The 15,385-nt window shown below is 39.2% G+C and overlaps 1 protein-coding gene across 14 annotated transcripts in view; it reads right to left on the bottom strand.

The window, feature by feature from the left end:
• Positions 1-15,385, bottom strand: part of tns1 (tensin 1) — a 432,533-nt gene that overhangs the window by 111,329 nt on the left and 305,819 nt on the right. For all 14 annotated transcript variants that reach the window (XM_008110407.3, XM_008110418.3, XM_008110425.3 and 11 more), the window contains 7 exons: positions 13,950-13,999; positions 12,999-13,170; positions 11,811-11,861; positions 8,723-8,845; positions 3,213-3,277; positions 2,217-2,300; positions 107-219 (listed from right to left, as the gene is read on the bottom strand). In XM_008110407.3, coding sequence (XP_008108614.2) covers positions 107-219; positions 2,217-2,300; positions 3,213-3,277; positions 8,723-8,845; positions 11,811-11,861; positions 12,999-13,170; positions 13,950-13,999 — 658 coding nt within the window. The remainder of the gene's footprint in view (positions 1-106; positions 220-2,216; positions 2,301-3,212; positions 3,278-8,722; positions 8,846-11,810; positions 11,862-12,998; positions 13,171-13,949; positions 14,000-15,385) is intronic.

Raw genomic sequence — 15,385 nt, 5'->3', positions numbered from 1 at the left:
TCAACAGAGAAAAAGAGAAGTTGTGGGATTTCCAAAGAACCAAATGACAGGGTATCTTTCATTCATTCAGAAGCTGTATTTGTATAATGCATGAAAAGCCATTTACCTCCTTTAGACTCAAAGTTGGGAATACCGTGCATGATGACATGATGCAGGAAAAGAGGCTTGTTGTTCATTTTGATGGTGCCAGAGAGCAGACCACTGAAGTAATGGACATACCTGGGATTGAAAGCAAGGCAGCAGTCAGATAGTTAATTAGAATCTCCTGAAACCAGTGTGCAGGCATTTAGACAGAGTTTCATGGCTGCCTAGGAGTAGCAATGGCTACCAGGCATACGACAAATCCCCTTTGTCTGCCTTGATGAAAAGAAGGAAAATAGTGAGAGCAGCAGTGTCTATCTGGACACTGGATCGATCCAGATCAGACCTAATCCAGCTGTCGAGACAGCCCTGAAGCCCCAGGATACTCTGGCGCTTCAAGCAAACTCTGTAGTATTCCCCAACTTTGCCTAAAGTGGAGCAGTTGTTTTAAAGTTTTGAAAAAGTGATTCTTACTGGAAACTGTGTGCATCATGAAGACTGCAATTCACAATGACTATGGATTATTTGTCTCATATATACAAGCCCTAGATAATCTCAACTGAACGTAATGTGACTAATTTCCAAGTACACATGTACTGTATTATACTCCAATCAGTTCTGACTTTGCTATAGAGTAGTGATTCTCAGCTTGTGGGTCCTCAGAGGTTTTGGCCTACAACTCCCAGAAATCCCAGCCAGTTTACCAGCTGTTAGGATTTCTGGGACTTGAAGGCCAAAACATTTGGGGACCCACAGGTTGAACTATAGAGACATGTGGCAGGAATTGGCCTATTGCTCTTCTACTTCAGGACAAATTATGCATGGGCTTAAACAAATTCTCAGCACTTATCATGAAAAAAGCATTTATTTATTTATTATTTATTTACAGTATTTATATTCCGCCCTTCTCACCCCAAAGGGGACTCAGGGCAGATCACATTACACATATAAGGCAAACATTCAATGCCTTAACATACCGGTAGAACAAAGACAAGACAAACGCGGGGCTCCGAGCTGGCCTCGAACTCATGACCTCTTGGTCAGAGTGATTTGTTGCAGCTGGCTGCAGCTAGTTGCTCAACAGCCTGCGCCACAGCCCGGCCATTTCTGTTATTCAATACTTGCATACTCAATTGATCACCATGTGTCCTTTTTTTTTGAGATGTTGCAAGGGGCTATGAGACTAAAAGGTCTTTTTCGTCCATTGCAAACAAGCATTTTCTCTTTTTGACTCCAGCACCCCCTAGTGAATTTGCCTAGAAGCACTTTAAAGACTACACAGATGACTTGTACAAACTTTTAAACTTACAGGCAGTCCCCGAGTTGTAAACATTTGACTTACAAATTATTCATATTTAGGAAGGGGGGAGGGTGAGACAACAGGAAATGAGAGAGATCTCCCCCTCGAAAGGAAAATTCACTCCTGAAAGTGCTATCATGGGGGGAAAGTGTCTCTACGGAAGCTTTTTCACCAATCCTTGTTCCCACAACAAGCCAAATTTTTCAAAATCAAAATATCACAAGGACAGAAAGTGAGGTGAAATCTTCTGAACAAACACCACAGGGGTGTTAACCCTTCTCTATGCTATCCAAAGCTTTAAAAATTATATTTGGCTGGAGTTACACTTAAAATAATGTATCTGTTACGGCTTACATAAAAAATCAAGTTAAGAACAAACCTACAGAACCTATTTTGTTCGTAACTTGGGGACTACCTGTACAATAGAACTGAATAAAATTCTCCTTGAAACATGGGAGATATCCAGAGCTTTGAGAATCCAGATTCTCATGTTATTCAGAAATGTTAAACTGCCCCACAGGAAAAATCGCTGGTTCTATAACTAGAGCCATTTTTTCACCTTCTTATGAATGCTTTCCTCCTCAGCTCAATTGCCCAAAGCTCCCTCTAGCTTCCATTTTCTGTATGAGGATGAACAGCTGTCGATATTGGAAGTAACAACAAAGAGAGCAGACAATTTAAGTTAATTATAAAAAAGTATAGAGCTAACAGGGGCTCTTAATCCACATGGGTCTAATACATCCTTTAAATTTCTCTACACATATGTTCTGTAAACAACACAAGCAGCACTCCTGCTCCAAGGGAAAGCACATAGGCTGCAATCAACAAGACTAACCTTTTCTGCGATGGCTGCCCCACTGGGATCACTTTGTCCTCATAAAACCTCTTCATGGCAAACCGGTCCAGAGCTTGGTCAGCACTACAAAAGCAACAGAAGTGTTTGTAAAGATACACAGTCACCCCATCCATATCCATGGGTTTGGCATCCATGGATTAAACTGACTGCTCAAAAATTTTCCAAAATTAAAATTTCCAAAACTAAACCTTGATTGGGCTACGCACTGATCATTACACTGATGTGTAGGCATCACCTACTGTAGCCTCCTGCCATTTCACCAGGCCCTCTCCAGCACTCATTTGAATTGTTAGCCATTGTATATGTAAGAGACTTCATTTTAATATAACACTGCATACTGGCGGGTCCATAGATGTTGGTATCCGAATCCCAGAGGATACAGAGGATCCACTGTACTCCATGAGAAGTGGCATGTCTTCCTACATCATGTCTAGATGGATTTCCACTAGAGGAAATATGTGGTCCTCCAATTATTGTTGTACTGCTTTTTCCCTGTGCCCTGGCTAAGTTGGCTAGACCTGATGTGAGCTGCAGGCCAAAAGCATCTGGAGAAGTGCATATCTGTATTCCCTGCATTCCCCAGAGAAGGTTATCTGTTCTTCTTCTACCATCAGGCAAATATTTTTTATTTATTTCTTCTGACACTATTTTAGGACTGAAGTTTTTGAGATATTTTTTATTCTGGCAGTCTTTTAGATCTGAAGCTTTTTATTATGCTATTTTATTGAACTTTCTCAAAATTGCTTTATTTGTTTTGAGAATATGTTTTAAATGGGTTCAATGTGAGAATAGTTTGTTTTGATGTTGATTTTTGCATGTTTTAGCCATATTGTATTTGTATGCCACCTTTGAATTTCAATTTAGAAAATAAAGTTGTTGTTGTTGTTGTTGTTAATAATAATAATAATAATAATAATAATAATAATAATAATAATAATAATAATTTCTGCCCTCACAAAAACGAAGGCCTTTTACCTGGCTGAAATGTTGCTGTAGTGCATGTAGGCAGCAATAACAACCCCTGTTCGGCCTCTGTTTCCCTGCAAACAAAACATCATGATCAGTGTCAGCAGTAATACAGAACTCTAGAAAAACTAAATAACTATATCATCTGTGAAAAAGCCAACTGAATTCCATTCTCCAAGATGAACGAACCAATTAAGGATGAGAAAATTACTCATTTTCCTGGCCCTTGGCCATTTTTGCATATGTACACCAATTAGTAGATAAGAGTAGTCTGATTTACAAAATCCACATAAAAACTTGCATTTAAACATGGCTTTTAAAAAACACATTTTCCCTCATTGCAGGTATTTTAAACATATTTTCACATACTGTTTGAGCTAAGAATTGCATCAGAACATTTCAGAAACTTCAGATCCACAAATTAGTCTCGGGAGATGGAGATCAGATTAGTTCATATCAGAATTTACAAGGATTGAATTCTCCAAACATTCCTATGCAAAACACATTCATGTAGATCAGTCAGCCTTTACAAGAGATGAAGAAGAAGCAAAAGGCTTTGGGGCACAAAGAAACCGGCTGGGTGACTCTTTCCCTCCTTATCACGTCTTTCTTGCCAGAAAGACACGGCTGAACAATAGGTGTCGCTGTGCCCTTGGAGACTGGCCGAATGGGAGAAGAACACATTGTCCCACTGCTGTGAATGATTTGTATTATAGGACTTGGAAAGTTGTGTAAATATATCCTCTCAGCTGTGGGCAAGTCACTAAGTTGAAAATAAGGATACAACTTGTCAACACTGAATTGCTCCTACACTTTTCTTCTATGGTGTTTAGGACCATATATAGGGTTCTGGTCCCTTTATAATCCCATGCCATAGATCAGGTTGTGAGATAGTTACCAGCTCAAGGTCATTCTGAAACTTTTATGGTTGAGTGAGAATTTGAACCTCAGCCTTCTCAGATTAATCAAAACACCAATTTGATGATGGACAACTATGATATGAAACTGGTGAAAGAAATAATATGCATAAATGTTACAAGTGCTATACTTCGAATATGAATGATTTAAAAAGTAGTTGCAGCTTTGTGTTTCCATTTCTGTGATTAGAAATGAAAAATATTTTAGAGTGGTAATACAATATTACTACTGCCTTGCAGCAAGCCAGCTCTCCATAGCGGAAAGAAGGGGGAACTTTCCAAAGTATCACCAAAGATACCAGATAGCTGCCACTGAGGATGCAACACAGTTTCATTCAGTTCATCTGTATGTTTCCATTAATTCAATGGGGGAGAAAAACAGATGTGTCTGATTCATCAAACTTTAACTATTTGACTCCTAAAAGTCTTGGTTTTGAAACTGCGTATTCAACTATGGCTAGGAAATTGAATTTAGGGTTGTTGCCCCCATTTCTTTTTTCCTTTCAGGTTCTTAATCTTTGGCAACTCCATGACAGGTAGGTATATATCCAGACTGACTGGGAGAAGTTGTAGTCATTGAATCTGATCTGTGCAGGTGACTGAGAATTTTGTAGGTCTTGTTTTTGACAAGAACTCAGTAAAATTTACAAATGTCTACATAAATAAGGAAGGAAGATCTTAGCATTAATACTCATACACTAGGATAAAAAATGCATTGATTGAATTATGAAATATTTCCTGATTCAACTGGAATTTCAAAGCAGAAGGGTTAGAATTGTGATTAGGATTAAGTTTAATTAAGAAGGCTTTATGGGCACTTTCTTGTATTGGTTCATCCCATGAGAATGCCAATATCCTACCCACTGGCAATCAGAAAATTTCAATTCTGTTTCTCAGGATTATGTGACCAAATTATGGCATGGGATTTTTCCCCCTCCTCAGTGTGTTACATTGGCTGGAATGGAAATGTGCCCTAATGAGGAAAAGAAGCATATTTGTCAGAATAATTTCAGTTCTAGTTGTCTTTCCATAGCAATGCCAGAAATTAAGTTGATCTCATGTAAGTGTAGGTTTTGGGGTTAAAATCTTGAATTTTTAAGAAGCCCATGGATAAAACAAGTGTCATTCCACAGAGAAAGGAAAACACCAGCATAGCCCCAGGTTGCAGCTCACCAACAGCATTTTCCTGCCCAGGAATTCAAAAAGGTCAGAAGTGGAGTGGCAGCAAGGAAAGTAGAAGGGCTGGTGCTTCTTTTAGGTTCTTCTGGGAAAGACTATATTCTCTCATTTCACTATTCTATTCAGAGATTAGTTATACTGTTCCATGGAAAAATCCACCCAGGTTTTTGGGTTTCTTGGGGGGAGGGGGGACCCATCATCTGAGAATAGAGTTTCGTTTCCCGCACTCTGCAACTGAGCAGGATTGGCCTGAATGGCCTCCCTGCTTCCTCTCTTTCTTAGTAAGCAGCAGCATAGGCTCCTTCCTGGGGCTTTGACAAATGGCAGGCGATGGAGAACTACAGAGCTACACATATTTGCAGGCTTTTGTTCATAGTTTACAACATTTCAGGTGACAATGCCACAGATTATCTAAAAATTTAGGGCTCATTCTTAGCGACTTTTGCAACAAAGTCTGGAGAATGACAACGTCCCACCCTGGTCTATGAGATGAAAACTCAACTGGAATGTGGAAGAAAACACAACTGAAATATTCATCCGTGTTCAACAGAACATGGAATAAAACCAGCCACGTAGACACCAACCATACTGCAACACTATGCAATTACTTACGCAGATTCATCAGATGTGGCATTTGACAATGCAAATTCAATAATGCCTCAGGGAAAATCTATGGGCCTGAAGCCTGAACTGGATGAAATTATGATTAAATAGGATTTTATTTGGTTGTTAAGTTTATAAAACCCATTTAGATGTAATTCTTGCATTTTGACACTCTTACTATGTTGGGTCTATTAAGATTGTTGTTGGCTATATGTTTTTCTTAAATTTTAGTATTATAGCTTCATTGTCTTTGAAACCTATTGTTATTTCTATCGTACACTAAGTAGCTGACTGTAGAGTCATCTGGCCATAAAAGCTGGCTGTAAAAGATTTGACATAAACTACACGAGGACACAAAATGGAGACACGGTACATAAATAAACAACACAATAAAACCAATATGGCAAATAAATTCCAATTTTCTTCATTAAGCCTGGGGGAAGACACAACAAAGCAAATTTGACTCTGACTTGATATCCTGCCTAATAAATGAAAGATTAAATTCAGTGTTAGGCTCAACTAAAGTAAGCATTAGCCATCACTTTATCACTGAAGTGAATGGGAAATGTTATTTACCACTTAAGTAAATTCAGTTGAGTGTATTGGATTCTTCTGTTGGAATATACACAAGATTTTGTCTCTACTTTGGACCTAATAGACAACTACAGTATAAATAAATAGACTATCACTAAGTTGACATCACCAGCATGCTGGAGGTGCCGATCCATAATAATAAAACCACTCCTTACAGAATTTTCATTTAGATATCACAACCAAAATGAGCCATATTCCTAACAGCAGAAAATAATTCACTTAATGGCAACTTCAGAGCTTTCTAACATATACCATGTTTGTATGCCTTTTAAACTGAGTGGGGAAACCTCAATACTGTAATAGGGAGACATGCTCCCTTTTCTTCAACCATTGCTGAATGCAGATGAGAAGGACGTATCCAATCCTCTCCAATCCATGATTCACAAAGGGCTGTGAAGACTGACCCCCTCGACTCCTATTACATTTTGTGATTCACAAAACCAACACAGGAGAGAAAAGCATGGCCTCCTTTTCCTCACTGCCTTTATTTTAGATTGAAGGTTAATATGTCAAACAAATGCACAAGAACCAACTCAACAAATATGAACAACAACTCTCCTCCCTCGTGCAGAAGCAATGGAAAGAACAAAATGTCTAAATATAGCAATCATGTTGCCTCATGAGTGTAACATCAGGAACATAACAGCAACCTGAGAAGGGAAAAATGTATCTCAACAAGCAGCAGCTTCATTAACACAATAACTATTGAATCATTGTACAATGCAACCCCTCCAGCGGAGACAAGAGAAAGATTAGGTCACAATGTTAACAAGATATGTAAAGGCACTGAGAATAACATTGTTTAACTGCTCTCCAGGCTTCTCTCATCTTTAGGAATCATGGTATCATGAACATGTGAAGAATTATAACATAAGAATTAGGCTATATTGGCTATAATCTATCCCCTACTGTCAGCTCTCCATGTTACAGTCACCAAGATTCTTAGTGGAGTGAAAATATTATGGTTGTTATATGTCTCCAGGTCAATTCTGACTTATCACAGAGGGTTTTTTTTGCCAGTTATCCTTTGAGGATGTTTGTCACTGCCTTCATCGAAAGCTAAGAGTGTGTGTCATGCTAAATGGGGGTTTCCATAGGTGAGCAGGAATCCATGTTCTCATTTCCCTGACTCCTAGGGCAACACTCAAACCACTATACCACAATGGATCCCAAATCTGAAAATGCTTGAAAAATGTGATATATATGTTCCCTTGAGAAGCACTACTCAAAGTGTGTGGTTTGCAGATTAGTGCTTGTCCTTGATCCAGTAGTCACCAGCCTATGACAAGTTTCCAGGAAGCTATATGAAAACAGTAACAATATGGCATGAATACGGTACCTGTTCCTGACACATGCGAAGGGGGGTGTAACCACTCTACCACATCACATAGCTGGAGAGCCATTGTCCCAGAACATAAACTTTGAACATTAATGGTATTAACATTAACTGACAAAACAAGAGCAACACAGAAATATGCACAAATCAATTGAAAGCATGAAACAATACCAGAGAATAATACTATGGCTAACCTCCTCTTCGTTAGTTATAATTAGAGTAGACCTATACAGTTAGCTGTTAAATGGTGGTTTGCTCTATTCAGGACTAACAACATGATTTAAGCTTTTCAGTGCCATCACAATATCACTCACAGTCACAAGGGAGCACAAGACATAGTAATCAGATGAGGAAAACATTTTCGTTATAAGTCACTCAAGTTTATTAAATTTAAAAAGTGGAACAAAATAATGTTACATTTCCTATTGTTTTCAGCATCATCTGCAAAGAAGATAGTTGGAAGAACACCAAGGGCTAAACATTCAGCTGAGTGTAAAATTCCTGAGTCACGTGGACACAGGGCACTCAAAAAAGGACCACATGGACACACCATGTGTACATCCACTTGGTCCATATGCCCTTCTCCAGCCTATGATATCTTTACACTCATGGCAAATGAAGCATGAAAAATAAAGAATACATACATAATGAATGACCAGAAATTTAGCATGAACATGAATTCCACAAGCATGAAGCCAAGGCAGCTCTGACTGCAAACAGCTCTCCCTCACAGCACATGCCTTTGTCCAGTGCCTTTGAAAGAGCCGAATCCTTTCCAACATCAGAATGAAAATTCAAGAATTTAATTTGTTATTGTAATGCTCAAAGCTAAAAACTCAACAAAAAACCTTCTCCCACAACTCATGGAAACCCCTTCCTTCCTCACTCACCTTATTATGAAGAACCACCACATTATGTGGATCGGCATTGAGCCAAGTATCCATGGCTTTACAGATGCTGCATATCTTCTCCAGAGCAGGGGTGTGCAAGTCAGGCCAGCCAAAATCCAGCACCTGGGGGACAAGAAAAGGAAGAAGAAAAAGAGAAATGTTTAGGAAGATTAAACAGAAGTGCAGACCTTTGGTCCTACAGCAACCACAGTTTCTTGCAATTGTCTAATGTGGGGGGGGGGGGGGGGCTGATGGGAGCAGCAGTCATTTTGGAGATCAAAAAGTTCCACACCCCTGGTTTAGAGGACATTGCTTTCTGAATCTATCCTGATAAGCATCTCAGCAAAGTTGGCCTCTCCAATTAAGCAAAGTGAGGAGTGATGCTTTAGGCATAACCTACAAGAACATCACAGTCTCAGGCATTTAGTGTACTCTTATAGTTTATCACACTAGCAAGAACGTCATTTGGATCTTCTCTCTCTGGCATCAAGAGGTCTCAGGACAGGGAAAGAGATGGAAGTATCTTCTCTTTCTTCTTCAAATAAGGTACCCTGAATAATCCCATGTCTGAACAGCCTAGACCTTCACATATCTTAAAACCATCATACATATCTGTTTGGAATGGGAGCGAAGAGAGCGATTTCATTGCGGTCATTCTGCTGAGGGTGTTACTGAGTGACAGTTGCATGTGTGATGAATTGCAACTGCATGATAGATATGCATGATTAGGCATAATCAAAGGCTTCCAGTCTCTGTTCCTCATAGGAACTTTGAACCTGGATTTTTATGAAATCTGGAAATTTAAGAAACATAGCTGCAAGGTTTCTCTCAGACCCTCAATAACTGCCCTCACTCTCTATTTTATTCTATTTTGCACTGTTAAAAGACCTCTGATTTGTGGAGGTGCTATAGACGAGCAGTATAAGGATGGATGAATAGATAAATGAAAGGACCCCCCTCACTCCATATGCAATAGTAAAGAGAAACTCCTGAACAGGTTGCTACAGCTTGCTAAGTATTGTGTGGGCTCCTTTAAATGAGGCAAGTGTATCTAGAAACTGCCGTAACTTACACATTACTTACATCTAACCTATAAAAAGAGAAACTGCAGTAACTATGGCTATAATTCTTGATTTTTTAAAACATAAGCAACATGTCAACATTTCTGTTAATCTCATTTTCTGGCAATTTCTTGCACCAGCAACATTTTATTCACACATTCAAATGGGTTTATTTCTAATTCCAAGTATATCAGAACAAAAACGTTATGTTCGCCTTAAAAAAATTCTTAATGTTTCTTGGCATCAGTGGAAAGATTCTTTTGGACTATAACACTATAATTCTAAGATATCTTAGGGTTGTTCCTCAAAGTATAGGACCAACCTGGCAAACACACTCTAGGTTTTTTGTTTTTTTAAAAAAAATGGGTGAGTTCTAGGACTGATTAAAAATTGCTACAAATAGTGTCCTCGCCAAAAGAAAAATGTGGAAAGAAGACACAGAGGTGATGACAACTGGCTAACCCCAGCAAAATCCGAGGAGCTCTATTGCAAAAGTTCACACGTCTTTAAATCATTCACAGGGAGAGCGCCACAATAGGCACATTATGTTCATAATTCGGAACCCCTTGGTCCCACCTTCCTGTTTTATTTTGACTTGTTACAGCTGCACTCAATGCCAGCAAAGCAGCTTTCTTTGCTCACAGAAGACAAACAACTTCCTTACTCCATCCTCACCCACCACCACCAAAAAAGCTTTGGGATGTTTGTCTTCTGTCCCTCCTTCCATCACCACCCTTTGCCAAACCAACATTCCCAAGCTTCTGCCACATTTGCTTGAAAAATGGGGTGGCAAAACTAAGACTCTTGCTGTTCTTCCAGAATGTAAAGGCAGGGAGGCAGGGTAAATATTTCAGCCATGTGCCTGGCTCTGGGTCAATGAACAGCCTCTCTGGTTGCCAAAAACAGCAGCAGCATGGTGGGATTAGTGGACAAAGCAAACAGAGGGGAAAAGAGAGAGAAAGAAAGCATATATACAAAGTATACAAAGGGCTTATGGAGATGTATGTTGAAGGGGAATCCAAAAAGAAAAAAGAAGCAGCTTAGACAGACCCCTCTGGGCACTGAGTCGAGAGCCAAAAACAAATGCATTGCGGAAGAGAAGCAGAGTTGATGGACAGATGCTATTTCCTTTTAAAGATTCAGAGTGCTGGGTTCAAATGCCCAGCTTCTCCATTTTTTAGATACAGACTTATAAACCCAATCTAAATTAATGGAGCCTAGTTCTTCATACTAGGTTTTAACAGATACTTTGCCTATTTTCAGGGCTAAAGCCCTACTCTATCAAAAAGATATTCCTCATCACTGATTTCCTGGGCAACTTGGTCCATTTGGTTTTTTGTTCAAAAACCAGAGCTTGCAAAAGTTATTTTTGTCCAGAATCTCCCAGACAATATTTCCATGCTGATTGGGGACACTCTGGGAGTTGTAATCAAAAAAGTAATTTTTCCATGTTTGGGAAAAGTGCAATTTTTTCTGAGTCATTTTTTTGAGCATTTTCCCAGAACCTGCCTTAATGTTCACAATATCCTAGAAGATATTAAGCACATTAACAAATATCTTTAGAGAACTTGAAAGGATACAGAAGAGGAAGTTGGGTACAGAATAGTGTTTGAAAAAGTTTTTTTTTAACTACGATGTCCAGAATTTTTAGTCAGCAGTGACCAAGTTAGAAAGTTCTAGAAGTCTAGTAAAAAAAGTAACTTTTTGAGCCCCTGAAAAGGACAATGTCAGGGCCCTTCCACACAGCCCTATATCTCAGAATATCAAGGCAGAAAAATCCCACATTATCTGAGTGTGGATTCAGATAACCCAGTTCAAAGCAGATATTGTGGGATTTTCTGGCTTGATATTCTGGGATATAGGGCTGTGTGGAAGGGCCCTCAGAGTCTCCATGCTCCCTAATGATGATGTCTCCGTTCAGCATAAATGTCAAGCATGTTCAATGAAATAAAGAGAACCATACTTTTTTGTCTTTCAATGACTTTGTAGTAAGAATCATTGTTTCACTGTAAACAATTCCATCTTACCTTGGAGTGGAGTTTGCTGATATCATGTCTTCGCTCAGACAGGTTAAAAAGCTAAGGGGAAAAGAAAATGTAATTAGAATAGCGTTTTTGTGCATGGTGGATAGTAGCTTGGACAATAAAGGAGTAGAAAACAGTCATAGAGCAGCATATAAAAATATGGTTCTGTCATGTAGGTGAGTGAGTACACACAAGTCCATATATTTTTGTGTGTAGGGGATATGGAGCCCCAGTGGCACAGCAGGTTAAACCACTGAGCTGCTGAACCTGCTGACCAAAAGGTTGATGGTTCAAATCCAGGGAGTGGGGTGAGTTCCCGCTGTTAGCCCCAGCTTCTACCAACCTAGCAGTTTGAAAGCATGCAAACGTGAGTAGATCAATAGGTACCGCTTTGGCGGGAAGGTAAAGGTGATCCATGCAGTCATGCCAGCCACATGACTTTGGAGGTATCTTCAGCTTAGAAATTGAGATGAGCACCAACCCCCAGAGTCGGACACGATTAGACTTAATGTCAGAGGGAAACCTTTACCGAGGGGATATGTACTGTATTTCTTCAATTCTAACAATTTTTCCCCCATATAAAAATCTCCAAAAATGGGGTGCATCTTAGAATCATGAGTGCTTTTTACGTATATACATACATTGTACTGAAATTAGTGTGAATCTCACAACTGATGATGTCTTAGAATCAAAGAAAGATGGTATGATGTGTATGTGATGTGTTTGTTCTTCCTAGAATTTCAAAAATGTGTTTTTAACTTTTATATTAATAAACAAATCATGGATTTGTTGTCTCCATATGATCTTAGGCCATTTGCTGAGATTTTGCTCTTTTGATTTGTTCTTGAACACAATTTGCTGAAATAGATTTGTGGATCTTGAACCTGGCAGCTTTATCATCAGATGAAACACAGCAGAGAACAAAATGAGCATGATGAACGGATGTAGAGGTGCCATGAGACAAATTCACCACTACATTTAAAAAGCTGATAAATAATAAAGAAGATATGGGTCACAAACCATGAAAAGGTTTCATACATCAGGCAAATCACAACAAAGATTGCACCTCTTTGATATGGTGTGAGCATTCATACAAGTGATTAATTTATGACAGTATGCCACATAAATAGAACACAGTTTTTTCTGTGAAATTATTCCAGACCCTGAACTTCAGTCTTGCAAATATCTTACCAAGTAACTGTCTCCATGCTTGGATTTAAGCATTTGTGCCACCTCCTTCAGGTTGCTGCAGAAGGTCTGTTCTTCTGACAAACTTGCAAAGTTGACAGCAATGATCCGCTCAGTGACATAAACCAAATCTAGTTCACAAGTGTCCTCCATGGTCTGATTTAGGCTCAAGCTCCTGAATTGAAGATAAACAATTGAACAGACAATGGCTGGGACATGATACGGAGGGTCTGTCTATGTGATCAAACCTTGGATATTACTTTGGTCTGTTTGTGCTGTCAAGTCGAGAGTATGTCCACAGAGTGCTACAAGTGAGCTTATGAATGTCTTGTAAATTGCTGTTGTTTTGTGAGAAATGTAATTAAAGCACATTGTGTGATTATACAGAATAATCAAGAGCAAGATGATATTGCTCTCAGGAAGCTGTTGGACGACTGTGTGAAAGTCACATTCTTGGCCTTAGTGGGAGGCAATAAACCCTATGAAGAAAATCACATGATAGGGTCATCATGGGTCAGAGTTGACCTGCAAAGACATACCACCACCAAAAACTGGGCATATGGAATAACTATGTGGAAATTTCTATTCTTGTAACAGAAAGCATATCTATTTTTGAATATAGATATGGCATTATCCCCTTATCCATGGGGGATAAGTTACAAGATTTCTTACGAATACATGAGACTGTTACTTGGGCTGGAAGCAGACCATATAGAGGATCTTGAGAGGCCCAGAAACACTTGTAGTGGTATATTTTTGATGGTAAATGAGACTGTGGATCAATCCCATGGATAAGGGGGTCTTAAGCACTGTGAGCATGCACTATCAAATTCCAACATGGAGGAAATATCAATAGAAACAATAGAGGATATTCTTCAAATCCCTCAGAATAAAGGTGTTTCATCAGATAGACTCTCAGTTAAATAGTTGGTTGAAATGGTGACAGTCACTTACCTTGAAGGTTTACGTCGTGCCTGAATAATTCTGGGAGATCTTGCAAACACCTAATAAAAGGAAACAAAACCGTTATGTCTGTTACTTCATTATTTCATTGTACAGCAGCAACATGATAGGAACAAAATCTCCTCTACAAAGGAATGCTTTAACTCCCTGATCATTTCTCAGCATAGAATTTCACTCACTCAAGTGCTTCTTTATTTACAGTGGGGAAAAATCAGGATTCAGGTGCAAACATGTGAAGATCCTATTTCTTTCTGCCCCTTCATGAGTGAAAAATGCAGAGCTTTGGAAAGTTATCATTTTGGGCTACAGCCCCCAGAACATGGCAGCCAGCCACTAGTTATTCTGGTGGTGGTGTGGGGGGGGGGGAGGGGTTAGGACTTGCAGAAGGAACTGACAAAGTTGTGTCTGTGCAGACTAATTTGTTACCTGCACGTGTATTTTGGTTTCATGGATTTTTGTTTTCTCCCCCTTAAACACCAAAAAAGAAACACAGAACTCTAGGCAATGTCTTCTCTGAACCGTCTGTGTTTGAATTCCTCAGTCCCAACAGCAGAGATAATTGGGTAATTAGCAGTCCAAGCGTACAAATACACAAGGACTCTAGGTCTTAACAAGGATCATTATGAGACTATTTATCAAGCTGGGCAGAACAAAAGCCATATGGGAGGAAAAAGTAATTTAAGGCTGTGTTGAGAGTTTCTTGAAAGCAAGTCATGATAACAGCAGCCAAGGGAGGCCAGCTGGCAAGATATTGGTCTGGGTCTCTTCACACCCACACAAGCACACAGGTTGCTCTGCTCCATTCACTGCCATTAAATGGCACCGTCGCAAAACTGGAAGTCCATGACAGTCCCATAGTCACACCCACAAGACATGTACTCTTGTACAGGCAGCTGCCCATTCACATGAAAAAAACGATTCTAGAAAATCTCATTGCTAGCAACAGCAGATCTACAGAACATTTATTTGAACATTCAAGAGCAAAAGCAGACTACAGCATGTTTCAAAATGATGGACTCAATTTCAAAGCAGTATATTTCACAATGGCAACATATTATAAATACACAAAAAAGTTGCAATTGGTTTACTGAGTGATCCCAGTTATCAAATTTTACTAACCATTTTTGATAATATAATTCTGAAAATTGAGAATATCTTATTAGGCTTTATGCTGTGAGGTCCACATCTGGTGAATGGCTGAGGTTAGGGGCTGTTTGTGCTCTGGGAGAGGCATCTGGCAGGAGTCAATTGAAACTCTATGCCCCACCCTTTCAAGTGATAATGGTTTCATTCATGGGCAGTTCATGGTTGCAGATATATAGCAATTTCGAACTGAGTTCATCTTTTTGAAACACCTTTTGTAATTATTTGCACTGCAGCAAGGATAGCTCACACAAATGAACTGTTTCAGGAAAATTCATCATTAT

The sequence above is a fragment of the Anolis carolinensis genome, chromosome 1 (assembly GCF_035594765.1).
Source record: "Anolis carolinensis isolate JA03-04 chromosome 1, rAnoCar3.1.pri, whole genome shotgun sequence".
Classification (NCBI taxonomy): Eukaryota; Metazoa; Chordata; class Lepidosauria; order Squamata; family Dactyloidae; genus Anolis; species Anolis carolinensis.
Note: the sequence above shows the minus strand (reverse complement) of the source record. Positions and strands in the feature narration are given on the sequence as shown.